At 41.4% G+C, this 14,379-nt stretch overlaps 1 protein-coding gene across 1 annotated transcript; it reads left to right on the top strand.

Moving 5' to 3' along the window:
* The first annotated feature begins 291 nt into the window (after window positions 1-291).
* On the top strand, window positions 292-7,268 carry LOC131721958 (snaclec lebecin subunit alpha-like). Its single transcript, XM_059015368.1, has 4 exons — window positions 292-707; window positions 1,253-1,576; window positions 6,854-6,942; window positions 7,140-7,268. The coding sequence occupies exons 1-4, from the start codon at window positions 641-643 to the stop codon at window positions 7,266-7,268; spliced, it is 609 nt and encodes a 202-aa protein (XP_058871351.1). The 5' UTR covers window positions 292-640.
* Window positions 7,269-14,379: the final 7,111 nt, after the last annotated feature.

The following is a 14,379-nucleotide window of genomic DNA, read 5'->3' as shown; positions in this document are numbered from 1 at the left end:
CTGTGTCGGGCACACTTTGAGTAGATTACACACGGTGATAACCTGTGTCTCTGCGTTTGCATACTGAGTAAATTACATTGATTAATTAGTGATAGCCAGTGTCTACACATTCGCAGACTTAAACTTATTACTGAGAATACCAATCGGTCTGCAATGTACAATACCAAACTGAGAACACCGAAACAGGAGTAAATTAACCAATTAGAGAATGTTGCCCCTTATTTTTAAATAACACACAGATGTACCTGACTGTAGACAGGATGCAGTTTGTGATAAATTGTAGGATTGATGAAAACACAGTTTGTTTTGGGTTCAGAGCCAGCTCCCCTCCCAGCCTCTCAGCTGCTGTTTGTTTGTGTTTACAGAGACCAGCAACATAACTGAGAGATACACCCTGATTGAAGAACTGAAAACCTGGACTGAAGCTCAGCAGTACTGTAGAGAACACCACACCGACCTCGTCAGTATAAAGAACGCCAGTGAAAATGAAGAAATAGTGAAGAAAGCACAGGGCAAGCCCTTCTGGATAGGCCTGTTCAATGAGCCCTGGAAGTGGTCACACCAGGGGGATAGCTACACATTTCACAACTGGAACTATGGGCAACCAAACAATCTGGGAGGCAATCAGAACTGTGTGTTGATGAGTAAGACTGGTGGATGGAATGACTATGATTGCAACGATCAGAACTCCTTCTTCTGCTGTGAGGGTGAGGACCCTGTTCAGACTGTGTTCTCATTTAATTCAGTGTGTACCTTCAGGTTGAAAGAGGGAAGCATGATTAGATCTCCAGTAGGTCCTGGTGGTGACAAATCTACCAGTTTCCACTTTGAGAATCAATCACAGAGGATCTAAATGGGGTTAAAAGAGTAAACAAAACCCCAGTTATATTTCCTTAGTCTTTAAGGTATTGTGCTGTGCTGTGCAATATCCTATAATAACAAGACATGTTCCTTTACACCTTCTAAAATAACATTAACATTGATTGACAGTGAACTGAGTTTTTCTCACAACGATTTCTTTGTCTACCTGGTGTTTCCATGACCTTCGTCACTCATGCCAGAATGATACTCGTGTTACAGTACAAACCACAAGCATGTTGTTAGTATATTTATTATCACCATACAGTTCTACTAGTGTCCTACATTCTTACAAGACCAGTATTCTGTGACTGTTGGTTCCATTTCCAGTGGAAATCTTTTCTGTGAAGAACATGTTTTCACTCATCTTTATTGTGCTGTCCCCTCTCCCCAGGCGGCTCCTCTGGTCAGTGTTTCTATGAAGGAACTGGGAAGACATGGCAGGAAGCTCAGAGCTACTGCAGAAACCAAGGCAGAGACCTGCCCAGCATTCAAGACCAGGCCAGGGTTAATAAGCTTATAGGTCTTATACCTTCAACTAGTAACTCGGGTCACTGGATCGGGCTGTATCATGACAAGGAGAACTGGCAGTGGTCCAGTGGAGGTGATGTCATCTCCTTCAACTGGGGACGATACCTCTTCTGTGCTTCAGTCAATGCGGAGGGAGAGTGGGAGGATTCACTCTGCAGTCAGAGTAACTATTTCATGTGCTACAGCGGTGAGTTGAGATTCAATTCCTTTGTTAATGACACAGCTGACTGGACTGGGGGATGAAGCCAGGTCCCCTGGATACTGCACAGGGGCCATAATCTTGAAACATTCAAAAGAAGAAACATCTTCTCAAATCCAGCATTTTTCTAAGTTTGTTATTAAGAAAAATGTTAAGAAGGTGTGTTATTCATAACACATTTTCTTATAATTTTTTTTCCTTCATAAGAAACTTAAGAACATGTGAATTCTTCAAAGTTCTTATTGTTTTGTTTAGATTGTTTATATTCCAGACAGCAGAATCCTCGTCTTAAATATGTAGCCCTTATTAGACATGTAGAAGAAATATGTTTAGCAGTTAAATAACTATTTGTATTAGAATAAAAGGTGATAAAGAGGGTTGTAGCTTTGCTGTATTGTGTGTAGTGGGCTGAACCTCACATGACTGATTCGTTTGTTATGCAAATGAGGTCTGACAGGTATTCTGCAATATATACAAGCTGCATCTCCCTGTTACAAGTTATTTTCAGTCACCGTGAGCAAAGAACAGACTTTCATACACAGCTGATAGCACAGCAGGTACTCGGTTGGCAGGTGCTTCCCTAAACAACATTAGGCTGCATAAATGCCATGTTTCCTGAGGTACAGCCTCCACAGTGATGAGCCAGTCTCGTTGCTCGTGTCAAATGTAGCTTTTCTTTCTCTTCTAAACAGTGTTGTTGTGATCATGCACTGGTGGCAGAGTTTGTTTTTAGAGATTGAGGTTAGCAGTTTTATCATCCTGCTTATCATACACAGGCAATCTTATGACATACGGGTCTCGCACCACCACTGTGTACAATAGGACTGTACAATAGCAACGATTATAGGAAATTATTGTTCACCATGTATAATAATATAAATAATTAATACCACAGCCACCTGAACTCTGCCTCAACCAATCAGGTTCCTGGTAGAGCGCTCATTATCATGCAGTCGACGCCCTCAGAGTTTAGAATGTTGAAACTGTCATTGGAACAGGCTGACTTCAAAACAGACAAATAGCAGCCAGTACAGGAAAGTACAGTACAGGGGGGGGTCATAATGATACTGTTTGCTTCATATTGATTGTGCATCGACTGTGAGGAAAATACGAATAAATTGAAAAAGAACGGTCATTATTCCTAAATTATTAAATACTCCCCCATCCCCCACTTTGCTATTAAATACTTTTCAGACATAAACTAAAGAGACTCCCATGCACTGCTAGAGATGCTGCTTTTCATGACCTTGATAGCTGAGCCGGATGTGACTCGGGTTCAATCACTATACAACAGAAGAGCCAGCGCACCTCCACAGCTGACATTGATTTTGATCTGCTGTTTGTGTTTACAGAGCCCAGCAACATCACTGAGAGATACACCCTGATTGAAGAATTGAAAAACTGGACCGTAGCTCAGCAGTACTGTAGAGAACACCACACCGACCTCGTCAGTATAAAGAACGCCGGTGAATATGAAGAAATAGTGAAGAAAGCGCAGGGCAAGCCCTTCTGGATAGGCCTGTTCAATGAGCCCTGGAAGTGGTCACACCAGGGGGATAACTACACATTTCACAACTGGAGCAAAGGGGAACCAAACAATTGGGGAGGCAGTGAGAACTGTGTGATGATGAGTATGACTGGTGGATGGAATGACTATGATTGCAACAATCAGAAGTCCTTCTTCTGCTGTGAGGGTGAGGACCCTGTTCAGACTGAGTTCTCATTTAATTCAGTGTAAACCTTCAGGTTCAAAGAGGGAAGCATGATTAGATCTCTTCATTAGGTCCTGGTGGTGACAAATCTAGCAGTTTCCACTTTTAGAATCAATCACAGGCTCCCTGCTCAGGCTGATGGGATGGTCAATATCCTTCCAGAGGTAATGGGGTGATGTGGATTGCAGCTATCAGTACCCCTTGTTCTGCTGTGACTGAAGGCTCCCTGTTCAGTCTGTGCTCTTGTTCAGCTCAGTGTTTGTACCCCAGTCCATCTGATCCTACAGTAGCTGTCTGACCTCCAGAGCAGGACAGGGTGTAGCCTAGAGATCTGAAGAACCAGAAACCAGCCCGGTCATTAAGAGTGTGAGAGGGAGCAGCTACCCCTCATTGTTATACCCAGGAGAGACGTGTGCTGTGATATACATTCTTACTGTCTATTTATTATATTTATTTGAAAACAATAAACCATGTCATTGTCAGCATTGCCCTGGTGGAGACAGCAGCATAGACACAGTTTCATTGAAATGCATTTGAACAATACACTTGAAACAGGAAACACTAAATCTTGTTGTTGTGTGTTTTCTTTACAGATTCAGACCCCACAAGCCCCCCTTCCACTCCAGTCTCTCAAGGTATGCAGTGTAATCACTTCAGTGGATTCAGAACAACTGCAGGAATCTGGCTTTGTTATAAACTTTCTTTTTTTCTCTTTTTCTAGTTACAGAAGCAGAATCCTCGAGCCCCCCTTCCACTCCGGTCTCTCAAGGTAAATGCAGTTGAAGATGGCAGTTTGTTCAGTGTGATTGACAGCCCACACCATGAGTTATAAATGAATCTCAGTGCTCTTATCAACTTCACTAATTTAACAGGGAGTTCACCATTGCCCTGGTGATGACAGTACCACACACACACACACACACACACACACACACACACACACACACAATGATACACACACACACGCACACACACTAACTGACACACACACACACACACACACACTGACACACACACACACACACACACACACACACACACACACACACACGGTGTCACTCAAATATATTTAAACAATAATGTAGAAATGCCAATGATGTATTTTTACTCCTGTAAATCCAAACCTCTCAAGCCTTCTCTCAACACCAGCCTCTAAAGGTATGGAGTGCACTAGTTCAGTTTGAATGTGGCTTTGTAATAAATGTCTTATTGTTTGATTGTATTAGTATTTATTTATTGCCCTGGTGGAGACAGCAGCATAGACACAGTTTCATTGAAATGCATTTGAACAATACACTGGAAACAGGAAACACTAAATCTTGTTGTTGTGTGTTTTCTTTACAGATTCAGACCCCACAAGCCCCCCTTCCACTCCGGTCTCTCAAGGTATGCAGTGTAATCACTTCAGTGGATTCAGAACCACTGCAGGGATCTGGGTTTGTTATAAACTTCCTTTTTTCTCTTTTTTTCTTGTTACAGAAGCAGAATCCTCGAGGCCCCCTTCCACTCCGCTCTCTCAAGGTAAGTGCAGTTTGAAGATGGCAGTTTGTTCAGTGTGATTGACAGCCCACACCATGAGTTATAAATGAATCTCAGTGCTCTTATCAACCTCACTAATTCAACAGTGAGTTCACCATTGCCCTGGTGATGACAGCACCACACACACACACACACACACACACTGACAGACACACCCCCACACACACACACACGCACACACACTGTCACACACACACACTGACACACACACACACACACACACCCACACACACACACTGTCACACACACACACACACACACACACACACACACTGACACACACACACACACACACCCACACACACACACTGTCACACACACACACACACTCTGACACACACACTGTCACACACACACACACACACACTGACACACACACACACACACTGACGCACACACACACACACTGACACACACACACACGCACACCCACTGACTGACACACACTCACACACACAGACACACACACACACACACACACACACACACACTGACACACACACACACACACGCACACACACTGTCACACACACACACACTGACACACACACACACACACTGACGCACACACACACACACACACACACTGACACACACACACACGCACACACTGACACACACACACTGACACACACACACACACTCACACACACACTGACACACACACACACACACACACGCACACACACTGTCACACACACACACACTGACACACACACACACACAGACACACACACACACACACACATGCACACACTGACACACACACACTGACACACACTCACACACACACACTGACACACAGACAGACACACTCACACACACACAGACACACACACACTCACACACACACAGACACACACACACTGACGCACACAAACACACACACTGACGCACACACACACACACACACTGACGCACACACACACACACACACACTCACACACTGACTGATACACACTCACACACACACACACACACAATTTCACTCAAATATATTTAAACAATAATGTAGAAATGCAAATGATGTATTTTTTACTCCTGCAAATCCAAACCTCTCAAGCCTTCTCTCATCACCAGCCTCTAAAGGTATGGAGTGCACTAGTTCAGTTTGAATGTGGCTTTGTAATAAATGACTTATTGTTTGATTGTATTAGTATTTATTTATTGTCCTGGTGGAGACAGCAGCATAGACACAGTTTCATTGAAATGCATTTGAACAATACACTTGAAACAGGAAACACTAAATCTTCTTGTTGTGTGTTTTCTTTACAGTGTCAGACCCCACAAGCCCCCCTTCCACTCCGGTCTCTCAAGGTATGCAGTGTAATCACTTCAGTGGATTCAGAACCACTGCAGGGATCTGGCTTTGTTATAAACTTTCTTTTTTCTCTCTTTCTTTTTAAAGAAGCAGAATCCTCGAGGCCCCCTTCCACTCCGCTCTCTCAAGGTAAGTGCAGTTTGAAGATGGCAGTCTGTTCAGTGTGATTGACAGCTCACCTTACGTGTCATGTGATCCACTAGAGCTATATAAGCTGTGGGAGAGCTGTGTGCAACTATTCAGCAACAATACTAGGAGAGCAGATGGTTGTCTTTCGGTTTGGAATCCTAATGTATAGAGTTACATTATATTGTATTATTATTTTTATTTTTTATTTCTTAGCAGACACCCTTATCCAGGGCGACTTACAATCGTAAGCAAATACATTTCAAGTGTTACAATACAAGTAATACAATAAGAATTGTCCAGCAAATAATCTGTCTTCAGGTAACCCTGTTTATACTGTTGAAAACTGCCCTAACATTAGACACTCCTCTAAACATCTAAACACAAGAGTTCATCTTTGAAAGTCTACCTCGACACGTCTGCTTCTTGTGTTCTAGGTACCAGCACCCCACCTGAGCCCTGCACTTAACTCACATTCTGTGCTGTATGTTACAGACGATGTGGGTCTTATTGTTTTACATGGGGTTTATTTAATGGCTGTGTGAACTCTTCTGTTTGTCTGCACAGATAAGATGGCAATAGCAAGGGTCAAACTAAACGTACCCGAAGGAGTGAATCTTGAAGACCCTAAAGTGAGTGAAGCCATTTTAGAGCAGGTAGGTGACACGCCCTTTCAGAAATCCAAACTGACACTGCTTCCTGTGTACTGGGCTTCGTGTGACACTGATGAGCTAATCTCACGTTGACTTTGCTTCCCTTTAGTTCCTTCTAGTTTCCTCTCGTTTCCCTGATAGATACACAGAGAGATGTGGTGCTCCTTGATAACACTGTGTTTCTTGTGCTGCTGTTTCAGATTCGGGAGCATCTCTCCAAGAACTTTCCAATGGACGGTGTTAATCTGCGCTGGAGAAAACAAGACGGGAAGATATTCCACAAGGAGGAGGAGGAGGAGGAGGAGAAGGAGAAGTACTTCGAGCCGTGAGATACCAGCGCCCACAATGACAAGCGTGGGCTTTCAGAGCAGCACTGTCTTATATTAATCTGACATTATCTACTGGTTTATATTACTCTGACATTATCTACTGGTTTATATTAATCTGACATTATCTACTGGTTTATATTACTCTGACATTATCTACTGGTTTATATTACTCTGACATTATCTACTGGTTTATATTAATCTGACATTATCTACTGGTTTATATTAATCTGACATTATCTACTGGTTTATATTACTTTGACATTATCTACTGGTTTATATTAATCTGACAATATCTACTGGTTTATATTAATCTGACATTATCTACTGGTTTATATTAATCTGACATTATCTACTGGTTTATATTAATCTGACATTATCTACTGGTTTATATTACTCTGACATTATCTACTGGTTTATATTACTCTGACATTATCTACTGGTTCATATTAATCTGACATTATCTACTGGTTTATATTACTCTGACATTATCTACTGGTTTATATTAATCTGACATTATCGACTGGTTTATATTAATCTGACATTATCTACTGGTGCAGCACTGGTTTATATTAAGGTGATGGGGTGTGTGTTTTTAATTTAATGATAATTTAAATATATGTTCAATTATTTACTGGTGCAGCACATATTTATATTAAGGTGATGGGGTGTGTGTTTTTAATTTAATGATAATTTAAATATATGTTCAATTATTTACTGGTGCAGCACATATTTATATTAAGGTGATGGGGTGTGTGTTTTAATGTAGTAAATGATTCTAATAGAGGTTACATTAGTTACTGGTGCAAGTTTCTTTCACCTTGTAAAGAATATATTCAGAGTGGTAACAGAGTAACAGGCCTCTTCACCATGGCATGGCAGAGCATGGATTTACAGAATGAATGTACAACTTGCAGTGTACTATTAAATCCCATAGAGGGCACCACAAACACATTTACTGAGGGAGGAAGGGAGCAAGCTCCTGTATAATTATACAATCACCTGGAAGGTCTTAATGCTGCAGTACATTACAAACAGGAGCCAGGATACAGGTGTTGATTTGCTTATCAGGAGGACAGGGCTAAGGTAGATGGCAGATGAAGGATAGTTCTCTTTTTCACATGATCCTCCAGTGCAATGACATGGGCAGCTCTAGCCTGGGTCACTCTGAGTCTCTGTCTGGTAAGTGAGACGAGTTGTCCTAGTGCAGCTCAGCAAGCTGGTCTCTTCCAGTCCAGGCCTGCGTTCCAACCATGGCTGCGTTTCTACCTGGAGGAAAAGACCTCCAGGACTGGAGCCTGTCGCAATGCAAGTGAAGCTGCAGCATATACTAGCACTGTGGCGCCCTCTATGGTCTTTAAATAGGTCTGCATTATCACACAGAAATATATGTGCAGTCTGCAGGGTGCAATGCAACATGGGGTGAAGTCATTAAGGCTATGAGTAGGGTGGTTTGCTACAGTTTATGATTTAAATGGAAATGTAATTTTTTCTGATATTTAATTTACATTACTGTAAAATTTACATTACTGTAATAAAAATAACAGAGTCACTGAAAAAGTTTTATTTCTCATTATAGTGTATGGGGAGCAGAGGGGAGGGGGGCAAATCCATGCATTCATGAAACATGTTCATCTCATGCAAACACATAGAAATCACACGAGCTGTACCAAAGAAAATATGTGATTCATGTCATTGTATTGTATGAAGGGATGTGCATGATAATGATACTCTACTACTCTGTATTTCTGAATGTATTTTTGCTGATTTATTTCAATAAAGTTTCAATCTCAATCTATGGCATCTTTTTTATTATTATTACTATTTTCACAGACTGCAGTCCTCTAACAAGGCTTCTCTATCGCGATGGATCCCTTTCTATACAGTGTGGTTCAGGAGACTGGGTGATGGGCAGCACAGGGGCTGAACAGAGACTGCTCTATAGAGATGGATCCCTTTCTATACAGTGTGGTTCAGGAGACTGGGTGATGAGCAGCACAGGGGCTGAACAGAGACTGCTCTATAGAGATGGATCCCTTTCTATACAGTGTGGTTCAGCAGACTGGGTGATGGGCAGGACAGGGGCTGAACAGAGACTGCTCTATAGAGATGGATCCCTTTCTATACAGTGTGGTTCAGGAGACTGGGTGATGAGCAGCACAGGGGCTGAACAGAGACTGCTCTATAGCGAGGGATCCCTTTCTATACAGTGTGGTTCAGGAGACTGGGTGATGAGCAGCACAGGGGCTGAACAGAGACTGCTCTATAGAGATGGATCCCTTTCTATACAGTGTGGTTCAGGAGACTGGGTGATGAGCAGCACAGGGGCTGAACAGAGACTGCTCTATAGAGATGGATCCCTTTCTATACAGTGTGGTTCAGGAGACTGGGTGATGGGCAGCACAGGGGCTGAACAGAGACTGCTCTATAGCGATGGATCCCTTTCTATACAGTGTGGTTCAGGAGACTGGGTTCTGGTTGAATGGATCTATATCAGCTGTTTCTTGTCTACACTCCTAAATTAATCTATTTGCTGTTCATTTTGTAACAGTTCCCAAGTCATAGCTGATCACCAGCTCACCAGCAGTTGCTGACATTGTCTGCAGGTTTAAATAAATAAGCTGCTCTTGAAAGGGTTACAGCATGACTTTATTCAAAGCGCCTCCTGTCATGAAGCAGACTATGCTACTTTATGGTCACATATCTGCATTTTTGTGTTCATTTTGAGTTTTTCTCTACTCTGTAGATATGACCTCACTTAGTCTAGTGGGGCCCCAGGGTCTAACAATGGGTCCTCATTCCCATCATGACCAGTAGGGAGCGCTGTCTCACATATCGCCTAGAGTTGCCGCAGGTGTACTTTCCTTAAAGGACCACCAGAAGGCCCTGTGAGTCCAGGTGCGTGGACTGGAATAGTGTTTGCTGTCAGTGTCAACACAGTAACCACAATAGCAACCAGTCTGCGGTTTGAATGACGAGTTGATAAAATCAACTGGATGCAGTCTGATTACATTCAGCAACTTTATTTCAGCAAATCATAACAACACAGGCACGGCGCTCTCTTCTCTAAAGCCAGGAAGGAGGCTTTGACTTGTGAACACACACAGAGACCAAACACACGAACATGCACTCAAATCCAAATAATAAAAAAAAAAGTTAGCTGTGCTTTTATTGTTTATGTTTTACAAACAGTTCACAAAACATGTTCGCTTTTCTGTACGAGGTGCTTGAACTGAAGAGCAGCTCCATGTAAGCAGAAGCTTTTACCCGATAAACACCCACGAAGTGTCCACGCTTGGGATGAAGCTCGAGTGAAGACGAGCTTCATCCCAATATCAATTTTATAATAGCACTATAACCCTGATAAGAGCGCTTTATCGTCTGGTAAGGACCTTCATTATGTTAAATGGCCTTGAACAATAAACTGCAGGTCCAACAATAGGCACATTGGAACTGCAGTTTAACAGCACACTGCAGTAAAATCACACTGTAACTGCAGTTTAACATTACATTTAATAGAATCGCTTTTAGAAAGATTAACTTTAGTGAAGAATGAGCAATGTGTTAAATCCCTGCTGTCAGTTGTAATAGCAATTACTTATATTTATGTTTCATGGTCATGATTATTATTATTTTACTGTTAATGCAGATTGCATTATAAATAGGGCTTATGATTTTCGTTTTAACCGATAAAAAACAATAAAACACCCCCATACTAAAATAAATAAATAGATAAATCAGTGTATAGCCAATTAAAACCGGAAAACACTGGAAATGGTTAATCAATTCACATTGATTTAAAACTATATCACAGTTAGACAGTGGGAATTTAAATGCCTACATACAAAAACCCCAGAGGAATGTCCTGGGGTCCATAGGGATTTCGCTGTGGAAGACAGCAAAGGAAAGAAGGTTTACTTAACCGTGGTAAAGTCTGATGTTCGATAGTCGACATTAGTTTGACATTCGCACTGCACAGCGCATACAGACCCAGCATGTGGAAAAAGCCTTGTTTACCTTATTTACAGCCGCTATAGAGCTTTCAAAACAACTGGACATTAAAGAAGACTAATTGTGAATTATTTCACAACCATTGTTTTACCTGTGAACCACAGGGGTAATTTGTGAAAAACAATAGAATATCGCATATCCATAACCAAACGTTGAAAAAAAAGTCTGTGTTTTACAATGCAGCTAATATAATTTTCCACAAATTTGCTAAAAGTGTTTAATGTAGCATTTTGTACCCCTACTGGAAAAAATTAGACTTTTTCTTAAATTTATCGAAAGGGTTATGATGAATTGCAGTTTGTGTTTTAGTTTCAAAATAATGTTTTAGATGTAATTGTCTAACAAATTAAGAACATAAGAAGATAAGAAAGTTTACAAACGAGAGGCGGCCCCATTCAGCCCATCTTGCTCGTTTGGTTGTTGGTAGCTTATTGATCCCAGAATCTCATCAAGCAGCTTCTTGAAAGATCCCAGGGTGTCAGCTTCAACAACGTTACTGGGGAGTTGGTTCCAGACCCTCACAATTCTCTGTGTAAAAAAGTGCCTCCTATTTTCTGTTCTGCAAGCCCCTTTATCTAATCCATTTGTGACCCCTGGTGCTTGTTTCTTTTTTCAGGTCAAAAAAGTCCCCTGGGTCGACATTATCTATACCTTTTAGGATTTTGAATGCTTGAATCAGATCGCCGCGTAGCTTCTTTGTTCAAGACTGAATAGATTCAATTCTTTGAGCCTGTCTGCATACGACATGCCTTTTAAACCTGGGATAATTCTGGTTGCTCTTCTTTGCACTCTTTCTAGAGCAGCAATATCCTTTTTGTAACGAGGTGACCAGAACTGAACACAATATTCTAGGTGAGGTGTTACTAATGCATTGTAAAGTTTTAACATTACTTCCCTTGATTTAAATTCAACACTTCTCAAAATATATCCAAGCATCTTGTTGGCCTTTTTTATAGCTTCCCCACATTGTCTAGATGAAGACATTTCTGAGTCAACATAAACTCCTAGGTCTTTATCATAGATTCCTTCTTCAATTTCATTATCTCCAATATGATATTTATAATGCACATTTTTATTTCCTGCATGCAATACTTTACACTTTTCTCTATTAAATGTCATTTGCCATGTGTCTGCCCAATTCTGAATCTTGTCTAGATCATTTTGAATGACCTTTGCTGCTGCAACAGTGTTTGCCACTCCTCCTATTTTTGTGTCGTCTGCAAATTTAACGAGTTTGCTTACTATACCAGAATCTAAATCATTAATGTAGATTAGGAATAGCAGGGGACCTAAAACTGATCCCTGTGGTACACCACTGGTTACCTCGCTCCATTTTGAGGTTTCTCCTCTAATCAGTACTTTCTGTTTTCTACCTGTTAACCACTCCCTAATCCATGTTCATGCATTTCCTTGAATCTCTACTGCGTTCAGTTTGTCAAAAGCTTTCTGGAAATCTAAATAAACCATGTCGTATGCTTTGCAATTATCCATTTTCAATGTTGCATCCTCAAAAACGTCAAGCAGTTAGTTAGACACGATCTCCCTTTCCTAAAACCATCCTGACTGTCTCCCAGGATATTGTTACCTTATAGGTAATTTTCCATTTTGGATCTTATTATAGTTTCCATAAGTTTACATATAATAGAAGTCAGGCTTATTGGTCTGTAGTTACCTGGTTCGGTTTTGTCTCCCTTTTTGTGGATCGGTATTACGTTTGCTATTTTCCAGTCTGTCGGTACAACCCCTGTGTCAAGAGACTGTTGCATGATCTTGGTTAGCGGTTTGTAAATAACTTCTTTCATTTCTTTGAGTACTATTGGGAGGATCTCATCCAGCCCAGGGGATTTGTTTATTTTAAGAGCTCCTAGTCCCTTTAACACTTCTGCCTCTTATGCTAAAGTTATTTAAAACTGAATAGGAACAGGTCGACATGTGGGGCATGTTGTCCGTGTCCTCCTTTGTAAAAACCTGTGTAAAGTAATCATTTAATATACTCGCTATTTTTTTTTTTCTCGTATGTGATTTTGCCGTTTGTGTCTCTTAGACATTTAACCTCCTCTCTTGCTGTTATAATATTGGAAAAACGTTTTGGAATTGGTTTTAGCCCCCTTAGCAATGTTCATTTCTGTCTCTCTGTTGGCCTTTCTAACTTCCTTTTTGACTTGTGTTTGCAGTTCCAAATAGGAGGAGTGGCAAACACTGTTGCAGCAGCAAAGGTCATTCAAAATGATCTCGACAGCATTCAGAACTGGGCAGACACATGGCAAATGACATTTAATAGAGGAAAGTGGAAGGTGCTGCACGCAGGCAATACATTTCTCCCCCCTTCCTTTCTATATCGGTTAATTGTGGGCTCTAGGTTTTTTATTTAACATCGCTGAGTCCCTTGTCCCTGTGGATTGCAACCACAATGTAGAAACATCTAGAGAATGGATGGGAATGGGCAATAAACATCATTGCTGTTTCTCTTAAAGCGTGTTTATTTATTTCTAATACTGGACCCTGTCTTAATACTGTATTACATTCTGAATATGAATATAGCTGAGTTATTAATTGTACATAATACTTAGAATACCAGATACACATTTAGTACCTGTGTGTGTGTGTGTGTGTCACTATCTGTGTGTGTGTGTGTGTGTGTCACTACCTGTGTGTGTCAGTTCCTGTGTGTGTCAGTGTGTGTATCAGAGTGTGTGTCACTATCTGTGTGTGTGTGTGTGCATGTGTGTCACTATCTGTGTGTGTATATGTCACTATCTGTGTGTGTGTCTCAGTGTGTGTGTGTGTCAGTGTGTGTGTCTCAGTGTGTGTGTGTTTGTCAGTACGTGTGTGTGCGTGCGTGACAGTATCTGTGTGTGTGTGTGTTTGTCAGTACCTGTGTGTGTGTGTGTGTGTCAGTACCTGTGTGTGTCAATACCTCTCTGTGTGTGTCAGTACCTGTTTGTGTGTCTGTCAGTACCTGTGTGTGTGTGTGGGTCACTACCTGTGTGTGTGTGTGTGTGTGTGTGTGGGGGTGTGTTTCAGTACCTGTGTCTGTGTGTCAGAACCTGTGTGTCAGAACCTGTGTGTGTGTGTCACTATTTGTGTGTGTGGGGGGGTCAGT

This window comes from Acipenser ruthenus, chromosome 50, assembly GCF_902713425.1.
Source record: "Acipenser ruthenus chromosome 50, fAciRut3.2 maternal haplotype, whole genome shotgun sequence".
In the NCBI taxonomy this organism is placed as follows: domain Eukaryota; kingdom Metazoa; phylum Chordata; class Actinopteri; order Acipenseriformes; family Acipenseridae; genus Acipenser; species Acipenser ruthenus.
This window is presented reverse-complemented; position numbering and strand designations above follow the sequence as displayed.

What these genes read in the sequence shown, in the direction of transcription:
- LOC131721958 (XM_059015368.1), top strand. Translation starts at nt 641, where the DNA reads ATGAGTAAGACTGGTGGATGGAATGACTATGATTGCAACGATCAGAAC. An exon ending in CTCCTTCTTCTGCTGTGAGG is followed by an intron (nt 708 to 1,252) that starts GTGAGGACCCTG and finishes CCCTCTCCCCAG; the next exon opens with GCGGCTCCTCTGGTCAGTGT. An exon ending in GTGAAGCCATTTTAGAGCAG is followed by an intron (nt 6,943 to 7,139) that starts GTAGGTGACACG and finishes CTGCTGTTTCAG; the next exon opens with ATTCGGGAGCATCTCTCCAA.